General features: G+C 43.2%; 1 protein-coding gene across 1 annotated transcript in view; it reads right to left on the bottom strand.

The window, feature by feature from the left end:
• LOC308331675 (gamma-aminobutyric acid type B receptor subunit 1-like) overlaps positions 1–17,061 on the bottom strand; it is a gene marked incomplete at both ends in the record, with an annotated part of 49,485 nt that extends 32,424 nt beyond the window's left edge. Inside the window, 6 exons of the mRNA XM_080787164.1 lie at positions 2,343–2,360; positions 3,279–3,464; positions 6,108–6,246; positions 8,663–8,727; positions 12,455–12,538; positions 17,010–17,061. Coding sequence (XP_080643290.1) covers positions 2,343–2,360; positions 3,279–3,464; positions 6,108–6,246; positions 8,663–8,727; positions 12,455–12,538; positions 17,010–17,061 — 544 coding nt within the window. The remainder of the gene's footprint in view (positions 1–2,342; positions 2,361–3,278; positions 3,465–6,107; positions 6,247–8,662; positions 8,728–12,454; positions 12,539–17,009) is intronic.
• Positions 17,062–21,379: the final 4,318 nt, after the last annotated feature.

Raw genomic sequence — 21,379 nt, 5'->3', positions numbered from 1 at the left:
GACATAAATCTCCTGCTCTCTCTCTCTCCATCGCCCTCCATCCCCGAAATATCATGCTTCCTTTCCAATCTCACATTCCTTTCCAATCATTTCTTCTCTCTTCTGTCTTTGTACCGAGTTGTCTTATTCAATTTTGGTCTCCCCCCCCCCCCCCAATAATCATTATTTTTGTCCCAACACTGTGCCCAGAAAGCCTTCACCCTTTGGCTTTCAGTTTTTTTGTTTGCCTGCATGCCCCCCCCTCTCTCTCTCTCTCTCTCTCTCTCTCTCTTTCTCTCTCTCTCTCTCTCTCTCTCTCTCTCTCTCTCTCTCCCCCTCCCTCCCTTTCTCTCTCTCTCTCTCTCTCCCTCCCTCCCTTTCTCTCTCTCCCTCCCTCCCTCCCTCTCCCTCTCCCTCTCTCCCTCTCTCTCTCCCTCTCTCCCTCTGCGTTAGCTGCATGCAGACGTCACTGGTGGTAATATTGTTGTGACACTGACACGGCCATTCATCAACTTAGCAAACACTGGTGGATAATCCTGGGAGAGTCGAGTGCAATTTGTCACCTTTTACATTACCAGCCCCGCTCTGGCGAGACAGCGTATATACACATTTAAGTTGCGAAGAAAACATTGGAGTTTTCTTGTGTTATACATCTTCATTTTCTCCGGGTTACAGTTGGATTTGGATGGTGGTAACATGTTGAGTGCCATAGCACCATCTAGTGGCGTGTACAGTGCAGTATGGATTAGGCCTGTAAAGGTATACCTTATATACTGTATATATACCGTATACCGTGACAAAAACAGCCTAGGTATTGATATGTGGTGCAAATATTCTTTCAGAGCGAACGTTTTTAACTCAAAACCTACAGTACGTAGCTTCTGGGGAGCGGGTCCCTGGAAAAACATATTTTCAGATTGGGGTCGGCAGCCAAATACAGATAATTCTGGGGGTCCTTGACATGAAAAAGGTTGAGCACCACTGACATAGAAACATAGGGTTTTAGAAGACCTTTCTATATATTTTTATAATGGGTTAATGAACAGGTTTGATTTATACTGTACTTTGCCGAGATGAAGCATGAATTATAAATGACTGAAGCCTTTCTTTCAGCCTGGAAACAAAAATAATGTCCTTGTGCATTAATTGCTGTGAATGCACCAGAGAGGTTAGTTAAGAGCTTACTGATATCTGCTCATTTACAATGAGAAGAATTAGGTTGTAGCTCAATACTGCCATCTAGTGTTAATCGACAAAACAAACAAACTGCACTGATGCTGTTATGTTGTCGTTACCAGGCGTGGGCTCGCTCGGTGGTTACAATATGGTGCCTGTTGGGTTCCTGTCTACTTGGGAACGATGCAAGTTGGGAATACGAGTATTGCATAATAAATACCCAAAATACTCCTGGGTAAAATGTGTCCCTTTTATGCCCATTTCCGAAAATATTTATATTATGTCACGAGGCGTAACCATACATGGAGGCGTGATGTCACAAGGCGTGACGGGGTGCATACTTAGTTTAGACTAGTCATTGGTTAGACATGGGTTAAGGTTAGGTTTAGGTGTGCTGCTGTGTGGGAGGTTAGGGTTAGGGTGAGGGTTTGAGATAGGTTGTAGTTGTAAGACTAATGACTGGTCTAACCAATGACTAGTCTAAAGCAAATACTGTCTAAACTAAGTACTGCACCCGGCGTTACCATATATGGAGGCGTGATGTCACAAGGCGTGACCATATATGGAGGCGTGATGTCACAAGGCGTGACCATATATGGAGGTATGACGTCACGAGGCGTGACCATATATGGCCTCGAGGACATGTATGACGGACACAAGGCCGGGCACTGCACTCCCTGTGATGGTGTGGAACGCGTGTGTCCAATTTGAAGTTGATGGGTCTAATGGTTCTCTGGTTACTTTCATTACAGACACATAGAGACATAGTGTATTGATTGTTTGATAGATAGATAGATAGATCTATGTGTGTGTGTGTGTGTGTGTGTGTGTGTGTGTGTGTGTGTGTGTGTGTGTGTGTGTGTGTGTGTGTGTGTGTGTGTGTGTGTGCGCGCGTGCGTGCGTGCGTGTGTGTGTGTGTGTGCATCTGACTGTCAGTGAATTGCAGTATCAGTGAGGCAAACAGCATGTTATGTATAATGCAACACTGCCCTCTACTGGCCACTGAACAGCAATGCTGTAGGTGTAATTTCTAGTTCATAGTATGACAGAGACGCAACAACTACAACCACACTAACAACAACAACAACAACACAGATCTACAGGCTACAGATGCACAGTTAGCTTGTAAATCTGTTCCTTAGTGTACAGTATTATATGTATCAGTGTGTCATGGAAGCGGTTCTTACCTGTGTAATGACGATCATCTGTAGAAACACAAGAGAAAGATGTGCATACGTTTTACATACGTCAAGTCCCATACTGTAGTGTACACTCATCATCAGTAAGATCCATCAAATACAGTAGTATCTCTATACTATATCTCTCCATAAAATGTTCATTTTTCAGGAAATGAAAAAAAACGTATATTTTTAAAACAAAGCAATTCAGTATTTAAGTCCGACGTCATGTTGTAGTGCTAAGTTACGTCCGGGTCCAAGTGGCACCAGCTCCCGTCCGCATCTCATTGTAAATAGAATATCTAAACGCGTGAATCTTTTTACAATGACGTTATTTTTCAGAAAGGAAGCCATTGAGGGTTAAAATGGGTCTTAATGCTTCCAACTCGAGTAGAATTATTAATTATTAAGTGTCCATGACAAAGAAAATATATGATGTGGAGACAATAAAGACTATTATTATCATTATTATTGAAGGTGGTAACAGTCCATTTGCTCAGTACAATATTTCAGGGGCATATTTAGAATGTGTGCAGGCTTGAGTATGTTGAATCTAGTTTGCAAATATTGAGGATTTAGTTGACACAATGAAATAAAATGGCGATAGCATTCCGTGTGGGGCAGACGGCCTGTCACAGCCAGATTTGGGAGAGCAGCAGCTTTGTTGTTGCGGAGAAAGCGGTAAAATGAGACTTTCGTGGTTGTTTTCGTCTCAGATTTTGTCCGACAGAACGTCACAGTATAACTCTATGGGGACAGAAAAGCGACACAAAGTCGGACCCAGAAGAATCTCTGGAGGGGGCCAAAATACTGACTGCCTAAGGTCATTAAAAATGTGACATACCGGTATTATTGCTTATAGCAGCTTTAATGAAGCTCTAGCTACTGTATGCGTATAATGTACTTGGCATTGGCAATACATATAATCATTAGTTGAGTACTCACACTGACAAACAGGTTTGGACGTGTCCCACTTGCCCATCTTATTGCAATGTGTGGAGTTGATTCCCTTGAGATTGAAACCAGGCAGACAGCTGTAGTGAAGCACAGTGCCCTCTACTGGGGGCCCTGGGGGCCACTCTGCCACACGCCCGTTCTCCAGAGATGTCCACACCCGAGGACACAGCAGCACTATAGGACACACATGGAGGTTTTGGTGTTCAATCACAGACATTAATCCATTTAGGCCTGACGTCAACATTTTAAAAATGTCTTCTAAATCATGACAATTGTCTGAAAAAACTCATGTTTCTATATCAGTGGTTCTCATATTTCATGTCAAGGACCCCAAAAAATATATGTAATTGGACGCCGACCCCCATCTGAAAATATGTTGTTTCAGGGACTCCCCCAGAAGATTTGAGTTTAAAAAAAACGCTTGTTCTGAAAGAATACTGTATTTATATTCAAAGATTTGCACTACATTTTCACAAATTTTCAAAAATAGCAGACATACAAGCTCGTATGAGCTTGTAGATCTGCTATTTTTCAATAGCTAAAGCATTAGATAATGCTTAAAACACCAAAAGGGGTTCCCGTTCAGAATGGCTTAAAGGAACGTACCGGTGGTCTGGTGTTAACTTTGACGTGCATAGAGTGTTAGAGAGGCAGGGGCTGAAATCCCGTAAGAGGGGCATTTTTGGACAAAAATAGAGAAAATAGCAGATCTACAAGCTCACAACGTGTCGCGCTGCGACACGTTGAGAGCTTGTAGATCAGCTATTTTCGGGTCACAACCCAGCACTCTTTATCTACTGGAGATACGGTGTGTAACGACATGGATTTCTAAACAAATTTGTTCAGCGCAAAATGCTACATTCCAAATTCAGACTGTGTGTCTGAATTTCTCCAGGAAAAAGCAATTCTCCTGAATGCTGCCTTCCGGCATGGCATGGAAAGGAGAGGAGGGCATTTGCATCACTTTCACCATATATAGTAAATGCTGCATTCGATGTCTATGTGTGCTCGTCCCTGATGGTGACTATTTTCCAAAGCACTAGGCAACAACAGTTTTTATTTTATTTAACCAGTAAAAAACACATTGAGACTGAAGTCTCTTTTACACAGTGTGAACTGGCCAAGAGAAGAGGCGATATCAGTGACACAGCTCTGCCAGTAACAAAAAATACACGACAAAAAACAGGACAGACAATGCTCATAAATACAGTACAGTGCCCACTACCGAAGACGCTACTCCTCTGAAACCTGTTTGGTACTCACTGGCTCTTTGAGTTGAACACAAGTTTTAAACGTGTATTGTTGGCCCGCAACATTGACAACCTTGCTACAGTTTACATCACCTGGCCATAAAGTATATACTGCTCCAGTAGCATCCTGTCTTGGCCAGTACACAGACCAAGAACCAAAAGGTTCAAAAGAATCAATAAATCCAATATATTCTATATTAAAATTGGCAAATTTTGTTGTCTAAGACTAAGGTTTTTCAGAAGACCAAATAATACTTTAATAACTAAATTAAAAAAGACCAAGACTAAATCAAAAATCAAAATAATCAGAAAAAAATTACACCGTCTGTAAGGTTGTTTTTACATGACTTTATTAATGTGATTTATTAAGTCCTAAATGGTTAGTGACTACTTGTGCCTGATACGGCAGTGGTGCCAGATTACATACATGTATACATAGGAGCATTACCTTTAATCCTCCCAACACTAAAACATATCGTCATTACGTCACCATCGAAAACCAATTACACTCTGGCATTGGGTCCTTTAATCCACATGTTTTTTACGTCATCATTGAGAGCTAGTTATACACACCATGTAATCTGGCACCACTGCCGTGTCAGGCACAATATGCTGGGAAGGTGCATACGCATCAAAAGTGGCGGGACGGCTGGGACGGTGCATACGAGCCCCGGGCGAAACTAGTACTTGCACGCTCTGCTTGCGCAAGTAATGAAATAAATAAATATGAAATGAAATGAAATGACCGTTGGGCTAGGGTGGGCTGCAGCCCGGGGGTCGGTCGGTCTGTCTGTCTGTCTGTCTGTCTGTCTGTCTGTCTCTACCAATATTACACCAAATAAAAACAACATACCCCCAATATTTTAGCTATATTTGCTGTACTCTTTCTTTATTGCTTATCTCTCTTACTGTGATTTTATAGAACACATTGTGAAATATTTTACTGTAAAACTGCATTAGTGCACTACTGGCTACTAGTGGCTGCATTCATTCAGCCACTCTCTGCCTGCCTCTCTTTACAAAAAAATACCACAATTTCTTTTGGCGCCACGCAGCCCAGGGGGGCCCTGAAATTTTGTCTAGCCCGCGGGCCCTTCTTGGGAGGGTGGATCTGGCCCTTGTCAAAGTAGCCGATCTACAAGCTCACAAGCAACGACGGTGTCACAATGTGTGTCCCGATGCGACGCGTTGTGCTTTGTGCATTTGAATGACACAAATCTTGTATGGGGGATTTCATTCCATTCCAGGCACAACATTTTCACAAAACTTTCAGATGGGGGTCCCTTGACATAAAGAAATAACCACTTGTGTATTTTGTTGCCATGGAACTTCCCCATGAGGGATAATAAAGTGTTTGGCCTGATGAGAGGCGAGGTGTGGGGCAGTGAGTCCCACATTATGGAGACGGACGGTTTCCTCACACACATAAAGGTCCCGGAAATCCATATCGACCTACACAGTAGTACTACAGGAGCAGCAACCAGCAAGATAAAGAGGGTGTCTGCAGGGAAAACACTGTGTGTGTGTGTGTGTGTGTGTGTGTGTGCGTGTGTGTGCGCTAACTCACGGCATCTGCTTCGCTGATTCAGGTCCGTCCAGGTGCCGTTGGGGAGACATTTCCTGACCTTGGGCCCCACGATCACCCTGCTCCCTCTGCAGATGTACTCGATCTCATAGTCCACTGGCAGCACCTGCACACTGCGGATCTGTGCACGCACGTGCATGCGTACGCACGCTCGCACGCACACACATACACAGGTGCACAGATGCATACACGGGGTATAGCGCGAGAGGGAGACAGACACCATGAAGAAACATAATGCGCACACACACACACACACACACACACACACACACACACACACACACACACAGTTTGTGAGATTATTGACAAAGTGGCCATTGTCTTCTAAATTATGAATTCAAGTTAAAACAAAAAATGGTTTGTTAAAAATGTAAAAGCTCCATATTCTGTAGTAATCCTATTTCAGTCAGATAACTCACGAATGAATTTAACCAATATTTATTATAGAATGAGAATACAAGTGTGCATATTGTGGGGTGTCGCTAGGCAACCAGCCGCCAGGTGAGAGTTATAGTAGCCCAGACAGCCAGTGGGGAGGAGGCACAACACAGCCGAGGAGAACACGCCTCCTCGGCCTCGTCATCGACCAGACATATTAGCCAGCCCACCTATTGGCTCAAGGCCAAGTGCACGCGCACAGCCGAGATGAAAGGAAAGGTATGTCTGGTCCTGCACTCATTCCCCACTGGCAGCTGAAAGGGACATGACGGGCATGCTCGGCGGTAAGCGACACCTCACACATCACCTCACACCGCGACACCAGTCATATTACATTAATGTGACCATGATACTAAAAGCCTATATTCTCTTCCTTATAGGTAACCCGGTAACCCGCTACCCCGCTCAATTTGATGACAGTTCCACTTCCCCGGGAGAGTACTGACAGGCACCTGTCAAACCCGGGGACAGAGAGTGTGATATATATAGGGCGCACTAAAGCCCGTTAGGGAAGAGGACCCTAAATCAACCCCCGCCAGAGAAGAGGCGGAGTTTACGTTCTTTACAGACATTTTGAGTTGCACTTGATGCCACGCGCGTAAAAAGCACATTTATATACAATAAACGGCCGTGGTGGCCCAGCCTCAAACAGTGCCTTGTGTATTGGTGTCCGCTCAGTGCTCACAATATAATATTTGATCTTGGCGTTCGGCTCTGCTACAGGAAGATATGTAGATATACAATAACAACTTCCCATGGGGAACAGAAATAGCAGAGCCTACCGGTGGTGCTGAGGTGGCGGTGGGAGCAAACAGTGCATACTAACAACCAAGGACTGTCTAAAGAGGACGAGACGCGAAGAACAAATTTGTGCATGTACAACTTCCTGGTCTCAACTGTGCATGTTTCTTTCCTTCCATGGAGCACCATGGAGCAAGATGGCGTCGCCCGTACGGTCTTCGCTTCTCGTCCTCTTTAGACAGTCCTTGCTAACAACCAGGAACCATATGCAGAAGGAAGGCAGGAAGAAGCATGCAGTCTAGTGAGCTTAAGTAGCCCGCCCAATTGGTCAGCTGACTGCCACATCAGCGAATGACATGTGGGTCTTCCACACACTGAATACACCCACATGGCAATGCTGTATATTAACCCCTTGAGAATATGAATGAGCAGCACAGCATGAACCCCTCGAGTGTATCTGACTGAACTAACTCTGCAAGCTACGCATCATGTGTGTGTTGGGTAACAGGAGTCTCACTGTCTCTCCTTCCACTGACAGCCCTTTAATGAACAGAAAATGCCATTTTAATGAATGATGATTTAATGATAATTTAAGAATCAAGATCAAACTTCACTTCAAAATTCACTTTGAAGTGAAGTTTATGCTCTATCCGGAATTAGTTCTCTCTCCTGATTGGATCAAATTGTTATCAAAAACGAATTAATGTTCTGTTTACTGAAGAAATGGAGAGACACAAAGACATTCTGGTGAACAAACACTATAGCAGTGATTGCTTTCACAATAATGTAGCTATTTAAACTTAATTGAACAACAACAAAATCACATTTTCAAGAACTATGTTTCATATGTATCCAGATCCACATTTTAGTCACCTGGAATGTTTTAGTGTTAGTCTAGTTTTAGATGACTAAATATCATAAGAATTTAGTCGACTAAAATGTATTTTTTTGTAAGTTTTTTACACTTGCTGAAAATAGCTGATCTACAAGCTCACAACGTATCACACTGCGACGCGTTGTGAGCTTGTAGATCTGCTATTTTCAGCATGCAACCAAGTGTATAATGACTTGTACTGGATCTCTTGCCCACTAGTCCCTTCCTTCCTTCCCATTTTAGCCTAGTTTTTATCTGTTGACGAAATTGTCAATACATTTAGCTTACTTTTAGTCATCATAGCTTAGTTTTCATTTAGTTTCCGTTTAGTTTTCGTCAGTGAAAAAAGGTAGTCGACGAACATTCTTCGTCAATAGTTTTAGTCGACGAAACCAACACTGAGGATGTTGGATAGATATTTAACAATGACGTTTGTGGTGAGTTAGAAACAAAGGGTATCATTTTGTCATCTCTTCTCTCCTACCTGTTCTTGCGTCAGTCCTCGGTACCTGATGCCTCCATCTCGAGGAGGGCGGATGATAGCACAACCTGAGAACGAGAAACACTGTAAGATACTCAGCTCTAGGCTCCTATACTGTATATAAATATGCTCTTCATGTAAAATACCAATCTTTTGTTAAGACCTGACAACCTGACTACAAATGTCTTCTAAATCCTGACTTCTATGTCAAATTCTATGTCACTGGTGCTCAACCTTTTTCATGTCAAGGACCCCAGAAATTATGTAATTGGCCGTCGACCCCCATTTGAAAATATGTTGTTCCAGGGACCCCCCAGAAGCAAAGATTTGAGTTAAAAACGGTCGCTCTGAACGAATATATATTCAAAGATTTGCACCACATTTTCACGTGCCGCGTTATGAGCTTGTAGAGCTGCTATTTTTCAATAGCTAAAGTATAACATAATGCTTAAAACACCAAAAGGGGTTCCTATCCTGAATGGGTTAAGCCTGACTTTGTCGCCGAAAATAGACGATCTACAAGCAAGCTCACAATGCGTCGATGCTACGTTGTGAGCTTGTAGATCTGCTATGTTTGGCACACGGCACCGTCATACAATGAGAGTATAAATTAAGCCTGTGGTTCCCAACTTAAAAAAAAAATCTGGACCCACTTATATAAATCTTGAAAGCATTCGTGGCCCTCTCTTAACTCTCGTGTTAAGAGGGCCAACTTTTTATTCTATTTTGTAATTAATATAATATTATCTTTGTGTTATGCTAATTATTTGGGGGCCCAGTTGTGAAGGCCCACCAGTGTACTCCATCTCACAGGTTATTCATTCAAGCTCCTGCTGCTCCACTCTGACACTGCCCGTAGACGGCCACTAGATGGCAACCTCGGCTACGTTTTCATTTGGAACTGGAGCTGTCTCCACCACTAGACCAAACAAACATGTCGAGACTCGTCTCAAAACAAGCACATGTATCGTCATGTGGGCAGTGGTTTCAAAAAGTGACAAATTGTGGGTTTTTCTTTTTCAAAAGAGGCAACATCTCATCTCCTATACTGAATATGAGTGGGACTGACTGAGGCACAACAGCAGTGTTGTTTTTGGCAGCAAATTTTGGCTATTTTCAGCATGCAGTGTCGACTTGTACTGGATCTCTTGTCCACTAGTCCCTTTCTAACATTTTAGTCTAGTTTTTATTTGTCGATGAAATTGTCAGTAAGTATATATTTAGTGTTAGTTTTAGTCATCGTAGCTTAGTTTCCATTTCGTTTCCATTCAGTTTTCGTCAGTGAAAAAAGTCGACGAACATTTTTCGTCTTAGTCGACGAAATCAACCCTGCACAACAGTAAAAACCCATCGAGCATCATTGCTATTCTAGTCTGGACATGGAGACTTGGACGGTCTGACACTACAGTCAAGGTGATGAGGAGGAGGTGCAAAAGACTCCTGCATACTAAACGTGCTTCAGGAAGAGCAGACTATAGTGACAGCCAGGGTGCATGAGAGAGAGAGGGGGGGGGGAGGGAGAGAGAGACTATAGTGACAGCCAGGGTGCATATGAGAGAGAGAGAGAGAGAGAGAGAGAGAGAGAGAGAGAGAGAGAGAGAGAGAGAGAGAGAGAGAAAGAAAGAAAGAAAGAAAGAAAGAGAGAGAGAGAGAGAGAGAGAGAGAGAGAGAGGGAGAAGGGCAAATAGTCTTTGATGGGTACATCAACCTATCTTTGATGTACATTGGAAGTGACCTCGAGCCGCTTATCTGGCCACACACACACACACACACACACACACACAGACACACAGACACAGACACAGACACAGACACACACACACACACACACACACAGACACAGACACACACACACACACACACACACACCCCATAATACAGCTGTCATTATTTCATTAAAACACAAAGGCAGAGCAATCAGTCTTTATCTTTCCCTGGGAAACCAGTTTCAATGGAGCTCTTCAGAAAGTATTACCTCCCACTTTCAACCTGGCATCCCTATTCTGGGTCATGGAAATGTTCAGAAATATTCAATGATGTTTGGAAGAAGCCAAATCTACAAGCTCATAACGCCTGTCACGACATGATGTAGACCTGCCATTTATACTATTTGTCTAATCTCTCAAGACCCTTTTTTTATTTTACATATAGGTTCCCAGATTGCGATTCGGAATACGACGAAGTACAGTGGGTTGGTTGTACGCAGTTAACCCATTTAGACATCCTGACAGTTTTCAGAAAAACTCATGTTTCTATGTCAGTGGTTCTCAACCTTTTTCATGCCAAGGACCCCCAGAATTATCTTTATTTGGCTGCGGACCCCCATCTGAAAACATGTCGTTCCAGGGACCTCCCCCAGAAGTTAATATTTGAGTTCAAAATAATCATTCGCTCCGAAATAATATATATTCAAAGATTTGTGCCACATTTTCACGATTTTTCAAAAATAGCAGACCTACAAGCTCGTAGCACGGCACTCGGTGACACGCTATGAGCTTGTAGATCTGCTGTTTTCCAATAGCCTAAAGTATAGAATAACGCTTAAAACACCAAAAGGCGTTTCCGTTTTGAATGGGTTAACGTCTCATTTGACCCTCACACCTCCATAACATTAGGTATGATTCCCATGTGTGTCTGAGCACAAACAGCAGCACTATGTCTGCCTGCTGTTTTCTTTCTCTCACACTCCCCTGAGGACACTACATCTGGCCTCCAGATTACAGGCGAGTTCATCCACAGTGTAGCCGCCTAATTACTAAACATTCGCCACATTTCTCACCAGAGGGCAGGAAACGCGGCCGGACGTGATTCCAATAACAAGCGGCCTCCGTGCATCGCACAAAGGGGGGCGGCCGTCTGCGAGGGGAGGGGTGGGGGGTGGGGGGGGTTGTGGTGACAGCTCCCCTAATCTGATGGCAGGTTTATGTCTGTATTACAGGGATCTGACATCTGCCTCTGAGCATTAGCATCGAAGCCATAAGCCTGGGATATGAAAGGATGATAATCAGTAGCTGTGTGTTTACAGCGAATATCCATTATTTAAGACCCCCCCCCCCCCCCCCCCCATTTCACATTGGTTGTAGATGATTTTTTAAACACGGTGCCGGCCAGGCGTGCCTGCCAAGCCTGCATGGTTGTTAGGGGCTGTGAAATGGGCCTTGTCCTGTACAAGCTGTAGGACCCCCCAGGGCAGCGATTTCATGCCCAGGAGCTGTCCGACTGCCGTAACAGACGAGGAAAGGACAGGAGAGACAAGCATCCAATACAAAACAGAACAGTAATAAACATGCAGAGCTCAGTGTAATATGCCCTATTTCCATCAGTGCCTCTTGGACTCCTAATATCCCTAAACTTCATTGGATTTATCTGACTATTTTGAAAAACATTTTCAAATAGTTCAACTAGCCGATCTGCATCGACAGTTCGACACGTTGTGTGAGCTTGTAGTTCGGCTATTTGAACTTCATCTAGATATATACGTAGATTTATATCACAAGCATGCCATGCACACACACACTATGAAACACACATGCTGCGAAGGCACTGCATCACGCACGCACACACATATTCAATAACACTGACAGGCTCTGTCAATATGTTTATTGACTGTTTGGCTCTGTTTATTGACACACACACACACACACACACACACACACACACACACACACACACACACACACAAAGCAGACGCACACACACACACACACACACAGTAACAAGTGCATCGTCCCTCACAGAAGTTAACAGGGGATGTTCCGTGGAAAACACACAGTTAAAGATAAGCAGAGTCATTACCAGAGGATGTATTGTGCACAGCTGCCGTGAGCGTGGGGAACGTGGAGGCTATTAAGAGAAGAAGTGACAGTGCCATCCCTCCACCTGCAGGAAAAAGACAAATGGAGAAATGTATTCAAAGCAGGAGGTTGCAGAAAATGGCACAGCAGCTATACTATTAAACAATACAAAAATAAAACAATATTGAGGCAGGCAGACAGACTGAAAACTGGGAGCAGAGACTGATGATAAAAAGGCGCAGAAATGAAGAGCGCGACATATTTGCACACAAAACAATTAGTCACTTGCCAACAGAGACATGCAGTAGTCGTGAAGCGTAACGACAGACCGTACATCTGTGTTGTCTGTTGTGATCTTAACAGGCTTTTTGCAGTGAGTCACGTACAGTACGTGGGCTCTGACCCTGAGAAGTATGAAATTAACCCGGTTACGTCGATGATTGGCTCTGGGATGTTTAAGACCACTTCATCAAGTTCATCCCTGACGATGCGAGAGGGGGCGTAAATGAACTAGAGTTGAAGAGATTGATTGTTTATTTTTCAATGGAAGGAATGACACAGCAGTCACGTTCTACGTGGTCCATCCATACAGTGAAGTGTACTTGACTCGAGTGTTTACATACTTTGCACTCTCAAGAGTTACAAATGGATATATATTTAACACAGATGATGGTATCTGTAATGCATCACAGCACATGTTACAGTACATGTACCTTCATAATGCATACATTATACATTATAAGAGTTACTTTATGCCTTCATAATACCTCAAAGTCTTATATCAACAGTCAAAAGGCATACGTTTGAGTGTAGCCCAAAGATCACACTTCATTTTGTGAAAGGTTAAGGCACTAGGCAACTAAGGCCAATATCTCCCCAGGACTACAGGTATATATGGCTGAACTTAACTGAACTTTATTTCATACCACATTGCTTGTTTGCTATTTCAGCACCAGTTGCTGTCCACTGACTTAATGTCGTTCAGTGAGCGCCGCCCATGTTATACCTCGATGCTGTGCCACGGCCAGCCCATGTTATACCTCGATGCTGTGCCACAGCCGGCCCATGTTATACCACGATGCTGTGCCACGGCCAGCCCATGTTATACCACGATGCTGTGCCACAGCCGGCCCATGTTATACCACGATGCTGTGCCACGGCCAGCCCATGTTATACCCTGATGCTGTGCCACAGCCAGCCCATGTTATACCACGATGCTGTGCCACAGCCAGCCCATGTTATACCACGATGCTGTGCCACAGCCAGCCCATGTTATACCCTGATGCTGTGGCACAGCCAGCCCATGTTATACCCTGATGCTGTGGCACAGCCAGCCCATGTTATACCCTGATGCTGTGCCACAGCCAGCCCATGTTATACCACGATGCTGTGCCACAGCCAGCCCATGTTATACCACGATGCTGTGCCACAGCCAGCCCATGTTATACCCTGATGCTGTGGCACAGCCAGCCCATGTTATACCCTGATGCTGTGGCACAGCCGGCCCATGTTATACCACGATGCTGTGCCACGGCCAGCCCATGTTATACCACGATGCTGTGCCACGGCCAGCCCATGTTATACCACGATGCTGTGGCACAGCCAGCCCATGTTATACCTCGATGCTGTGCCACAGCCGGCCCATGTTATACCCTGATGCTGTGCCACAGCCAGCCCATGTTATACCACAATGCTGTGCCACAGCCGGCCCATGTTATACCTCAATGCTGTGCCACAGCCGGCCCATGTTATACCCTGATGCTGTGCCACAGCCAGCCCATGTTATACCACAATGCTGTGCCACAGCCGGCCCATGTTATACCACAATGCTGTGCCACAGCCAGCCCATGTTATACCACAATGCTGTGCCACTGCGGGCCCATGTTATACCACGATGCTGTGCCACAGCCAGCCCATGTTATACCCCGATGTTGTGCCACAGCCAGCCCATGTTATACCACAATGCTGTGCCACTGCGGGCCCATGTTATACCACAATGCTGTGCCACAGCCGGCCCATGTTATACCACGATGCTGTGCCACATCCAGCCCATGTTATACCACAATGCTGTGCCACATCCAGCCCATGTTATACCACAATGCTGTGCCACAGCCAGCCCATGTTATACCACAATGCTGTGCCACAGCCGGCCCATGTTATACCACAATGCTGTGCCACAGCCAGCCCATGTTATACCACAATGCTGTGCCACAGCCAGCCCATGTTATACCCCGATGTTGTGCCACTGCCGGCCGCCCTATGATGTGTGGACACGTCGGATGGACGGAAACGGTTAACCCTAAACTAATTAGCAATTTTTTACTATTTAAAAGAAACCTTTTAAAATAGTTCAAATAGTCAATCTACAAGCTCACAATGTCTCGATGTAGATGAACTATTTTAAAAGGTTTTTCAAAATAGTAAAAAATGGCAAATACGTTTAGGGATCAGGGATAAGGGTGGCACAAGATGGAGCCCTTGAAGTTTCAAACCTAATTCAACTACTTCTTGGCCTGGGGCCCATGTATGCTATGGCTGCCCACCTTTTTCCATCTCATTTTGCTAGCCTGGGTTGGCTCCGGGTAAGAGACGGTGTTAAGCAATAGAAAGTAGGATTAATATTCAAAATAGTAAATGTGACTTTGCCCTCAATGCCCACAGTTACAGTATGTCTGTGTCAGATATGCATATTGCATATCTGACTAATTACCTAAAATATGTGAGCGACAGCTACAAAACTAGAGGGAGCGACAACAACGATCTGGTACCAGTACCACCCTCCTTCTACAGTCCTGCCACCCAAGGACTGCAGGACTTCCCATCCCTAAAAGAAATGCTGTAGTTCCTATTCCCACTGACAATGACATTTGGTACGCAGATTTCTGAACTGTCCACAGCCCACCAACGGAGACAGAGAAATGGTGCCATCTTATAATGAATGAGCATAAGTGAGGACCAATTATATGAAGAAATACCACTTTAACCACATGAACCCTATAGTCACCTTATAGTGTGGGCAATGGGCATGCCATAATAGGCGAAAATACACTTGAGCTTGTATATCAGCTACTTTTGTGTGACACTGTAATATGACAAACTACGACAAAAAAAACACACTTGTGTTAATTAAAGCGAGGGGCGCAAGTTGTATTTATATTGACCATAATTATGATGTCTTACATCGTCATTTACTGCCCAAAACAAACCTTAAAAATCTCATAGACTTGACCGCCATACGACGTAATCCTCAAAAGCCATTTATTGGAGGGGCTAGCTACTGTAAATATAGAGATAAGAGGTTCCTGCCGGCAGCAATGATATATTGTACTTATTATCATAAAGACATCATGCCGTACATACGGTCTACGCTCTTCAACAATAATGGTTACAGAAAAGCACCATGAGACCTTATTATAGTCTTTTATACAAAATGGAGAGAGCAATTATGAGCAATTATTGTGATATCTGACCTTGTTTGACTTAAGATATCATGGAGGCATTATGAAGACATAACTCTTAGTGTGGCTGTTTTATTATGCATTCGGCAGGTATTTATAAATGCATTACAGATATGGGCTTTATAGAAAGTGTTACCAAATTCACAAATATTAAAAATGTGTCCACAAACTGAGGGACTGCCATTGGATTTGTTTTACATTTTCGGGGTTTTTCGGGAATCATAGCTTCAAATATACATATTGGTTGTTCAGTTTGACCCACCAGTTTTGGAGATGTGGCTTATAGAGTAATGTCTTGCAGAGAAACAGCGAGTTGAGAAAACAGGCTTGAAAAGGTTCACTTCTGTGGACTCGGTAACATTACACCTAGCTACCCATGTTTAAGCATTTATTTCATATTTACATTACATATTTACGATTTCAGCTCTGATATTTATGTCAGACATGCTCTAGTACAGTATGTGAAGAGTCTGTCTGTGCTATTAACTCATTTTGGATAAAATATAAATAAATTCAGTTTCTCTCCTCTGGTGAAAAGCTGGAGGTTGCACGATGGAAGGCTCTCAGGTCAAATCTGGTCACAAATGCAGATCCACGAGGCCCACACGGACCCACGAGTGACAGGGTGATAAAAGACAGCCGAGGAGAGGACCATTGCATTGCTCAACCTGCTGCTATAGCCAACTGTATAAATCCTTGGAGAGGGGGAAAAAAAGGCTTTGCCTCATCCATACGTTTTGCCTTTTTATATGCCCCCCCCCCAATCCCTTGAACTTGAATGAATAGATTGGATTTTTTGATTAAATGGTGCTTTTCATTGACTTTACAAGCGCTCAATCAGCCGTGAAATGACGGGGGAATGAATTTCAAACACCTCCTCGTCTTAAACAATAGAGGTAGCCTCCAGTCATGCCTGAGCTGCGCTCTGGACCCCCGCGATGCTGCGCTGAGAAGACGGAGCTATGACTATACGAGTGTTCCATCGCCTTTATAGTCGCTTAGCCCAGAGGGCGAAATGAGAAATGACTGTGTGAGTGTAGAGTGTCCTGTTATGGGAATGTTCCAGGCTGCTGGCTGAACTGTTCTGCTGCAGTGTACGGTACAGGTAGAGCCTCAACTCAGGGCCGTTCCCCAAGCACATCGCCAGCATTGTGGCGTGGAAATGTTGTGACTTTATTTTCTCTTCATTTCCTTATTCAGCATCAAATGAATGTTGACTTTGTGGCCGATTTGCTCCGTGTCTGTCAAGACACTTCAGACGAGGAAATCCATTCAAAGACTATTTACATAATTCAAATCTATCTATTTACAGTATATATAAAAAAAAAGGTTTTGACTATAGGCCTACAGTATACATTAAGGTAGGGTAAGTGATTTTTGTTTTGGTTAAAACAAAAAGCACTACATTCTGATAGTATTCATTGTCATAGTGTTTGTTCAGTCTCCAGCTGTCTCTCCAGCTCAAAACAAATCAGGTGAGTTGCAAACTTTTTTTATAGTGTCCCAATTACAAATTTGTTTGCTCATTTATTTGTGTCGCCACTTCCAATTTCACTTGTTTAATCTGTATCCTGTGTGAGTACTCTACCTGATTGGATAACATTTGTATTCTGACCTGAAAATGCACGTTCTGTTTGAGACATGGAAACTGAACAAATACTATAGCAATGAATACTATCAGAATATAGAGAATATATACAAAGACTGCACATTATTTTGGGCATAGGGGTTTGAAGGAAATACTCTTAACACATTTAGACTTGAGGACAATTCTACAAAAGCCTTCTAAATCCTAACTGAAAACCCCCATGTTTCTATGTCAGTCGTTCTCAAACATTTTCATGTCAAGAACCCCAAAACTATATGTAATTGGCGACTGACTGACAATAGGCGACTGACAATTGGCGACTGACAATATGTTGTTCCAGGTGACCCCCTCAGAAGCAAAGATTTGAGTTAAAAATGTTCGCTCTGAAAGAATAATATATTCAAAGACTTGCGCCATGCATGTTCACGATTTAAAAAAAATAGCAGATCTACAAGCTCGTGACGTGTATACAAGCTTATACATCTGCTATTTTTCAATAGCTAAAGTATAACATAATGCATAAAACACCAACAGGGCTTCCCGTTAAAGTTCTCAATCTCTGGGCGAGTGATTTTTTTAATTTTTTAAATTATTATAACAAAAATAACAATTCTGTTGTTTGTGTAATGTATTTATTTTATATGAAGAGGGCTGAGCTGGTGAATGTTGGCGATTCACTTTTACAGTTTAGGCTATTATACTATTATGTGACTGAAGGAGGAGAAGGCGATGATCAGCAGCAGCGCACCAAAGTGACAGAATAGAGCGGTGGTTGTTGAACTTGCTACCGCTGTCTGGCCTCTGGTTTGCCAACCAAATGAGCTGCTTACTGCTCAGCATCAACTATATAAATTAAGTTAACTTGCCATATGCTTAAATGTTTTATAAGACCATCGATTAACCCATTGACGCCTGGTGCAACGTATACGTTGTTCTACCCTTGATGCCGGCGTGCTCTCTGTGTCTCATCAGCTATTGCTATACATGTAGCAACATAACTATTTAAAAGAAAATCATCAGAATTTGAAGGTTTTCAGAAACCTTAGGTCAGGCCCTAGAAGGCGTTCCCAGATTCGGCCTCAGGCATCAATGGGTTAATCCGCAATAGCTCGTTTTGGGAACGTCAGGGCTTAACGGGACACTGCTGTCTCGTTGAAACCAGCTGGGTGAATACGCATGTATTTGGGTTTGAGAGGCAATGATTAATGTAAACTATACAGTAACCTAGTAGATTATATATAGCCAAGTTGACAGTTGTCATAATATTGTATAGCTCTGTAACGGGACTGTTGCACAACGGTGAATGATGAAAAACTTGCACTTTGTTAACGGGACAGACAGTATTGGACATATATTAACTGCGTCACTTCAGAGGATCGCTGCTACTTTGATTCAGAAGATGTTTACTCACCCCTGGAAATTGGTGGAAACCATTAGAATGTTGGAAATGGAACATTATCAGCCAATGAGTTACATAAATCCTTTATTTCGGCGACTAGACTATTAGTGCGTTCTCTGACACGATCGTCTCAATCCACGGCACTGCGGTCATACAGTGGTATTTTTCTTTTTCCTTTTTTTCTCTTTTTTTTCACTCAGGCTTTTTCGGGTTTTCGGGTCTGACATTATGGTAATTGTTAGGGTCGGGCCGAGCCTCGTGCCGACCCAGTTAGGGTAGGGTATAGGGCCGGGCCTTAATTTTCAGGCCTGATGAGAACTCCCAGAATGGGTTAGTTAATCTCTCTCTCTCTCTCTCTCTGACTGCCAAACATGCCCCAAGGAACAGTACTGTACACACCCCCAATGCCAATGGGGTGTGAAATGGAGTAAAATGGATGCTGTGTGAATATGGTCAATAGATCAAGACCGTACATTTGCTCAATAGGTGGTGAAGCAAAATTACCTATTCTTAAAGGGGGAGTGTCAAAGCCCGAGATTAACATTGCTGATAAGGTACATCACGTGGTCTGAATGAAAACAGTTTCAAACGACACGTGACTATATCTCAGGCTCTGACGTGACCTAGCATCTAGCCGAGCTGAGTGGCTAGCGCACAAAGGCTAGTGGTTTTGAGGTAACCTTTTGCGTCAGACTAGGTGAAAGTGTAATCAAAAAAATTATTTTATTGCTCGGAAATCTTCCTTACAATGACATTGAGTTGTTGCACTGAACTGAACTGAGCTGTTGCATAATCGCAATTTCGCGTGACTAGTCCGTCTGAAGCCCACCACACACCGGCTGCGAAGTCCCCCGTGTGTGCGAGAGAGAGAGAGACCGCCCCTATATCGGTGTGTGTGTGTGTGTGTGTGTGTGTGTGTGTGTGTGTGTGAGAGAGAGAGAGAGAGAGAGAGAGAGGTGGAGTAGTCACAGGCAGTGGTTACGTGAAGCTCCAGGGCTCCGTGAGCCCTGTTCAGCACTTAGCCGGCTGAGGGCGTGTCAGCGGGGGGGAGACAGATAGACAAGATGGGTACGATGGAACCCGTCGCGCGGAATTGCGATTATGCAACAGTTTTCCCTAAAACTTGGACGTCAACTCGGTGTCATTCTGGCGAGTTTTTTGTAGCAAAAAAGTAATTTTTCCACCAAACTTTTACCCAGCTATGAGGCTGAAGGTGGCCTCAAAACCACTAGCATGAGTTGATAGCCACCAGGAACGCTAACTCGCAGAGCCCAGAGCCGCTCTGACATTTAGACCAGATACAAGATCAATTTCATTGGTCAAATTGAGCTGGCCCGACTTTACGTCACAATCTAGATGCTAGCGTTAATAGCCTTAATAGCTTCCCGAGGGGCGTGACATACCCGCTTTAAAGGACCATCAACACAGTCAAGATATTTTTTATTTTAATGTAATTTTGTTTTTACTGCGTATGTTAACATTTTCTGAATAATTGAATTGAGTCAACATCTGCTAAAACCTATCACGTTCCGTGACATGTTTTGTATTGTTTCTTGGTTTTTAGTTATTTAGTGTTTTACTTTACTGTTCTCCTGTGATTTTGTAGTATTGTGTTCCATGTTTCTTATTTCCAGTTAGAGTTTTGCACTGTGTAGACTCTAGATTCTTAGAGTTTACCTTCAACAACGATTTTCTTCTGGACTTTTTTCAAATGAATCACATCAGCCCATAAACAGCATATTATTATAACTACATGTAACCTTGACAAAAAAAAGTAAGGCACTATAAAGTTTACTGTGCTGGTTTACCAATGTTAACTTTATATGTTCTGATTTTAATACCTTACTGAAATTATTGTAAAGTTACCATTGGCTTCCTCAAAAATCCTTGCCAACATTGGCACACAGGTGAGGGTGACAATGGCACACTGAGACACTGGCACACTGAGAGACCAGATTCTACAAATGTCTTCCAAATCATGACAGTTTTCAGAAAAACCTATGTTTCTATGTCAGTGGTTCTCAGCGTTTTTCATGTCAAGGACCCCAAAAACAATATGTAATAGGCCGCCAAGCCCCATCTGAAAATATGTTGTGCCAAGCTCCATCTGAAAATATGTTATGAGCTTGTAGATCTGCTATTTTTCAATAGCTAAAGTATAACATGATGCTTAAAACACAGAAAGGGGTCCAGAATGGGTAAAATTAAATGTACAAAATAAAAGAATAATCGAATATTTAAAATTAAGATTCTAATGAAAAAAAGAACAATAAAATTGCTGTGTGAGTTCTGGCAAGACTCTGTGCCACGTAAACTAAAACATTATACAAAAATTAGGCTGTTACCGGTAAGTTAATTATGAATCATTCGTTTGATCTCGCAAGACTCAAGAGAGCGCATTTCTCAACCACGGCCCATACAGGACCGGACCATATAGATAAAGAAAGAGAAAGTTTTACAGCATATTATTCTGCAATATTC

The sequence above is a fragment of the Protomyctophum bolini genome (genome assembly GCF_963924005.1).
Source record: "Protomyctophum bolini genome assembly, chromosome: 17".
Taxonomy (NCBI): Eukaryota; Metazoa; Chordata; class Actinopteri; order Myctophiformes; family Myctophidae; genus Protomyctophum; species Protomyctophum bolini.
Note: the sequence above shows the minus strand (reverse complement) of the source record. Positions and strands in the feature narration are given on the sequence as shown.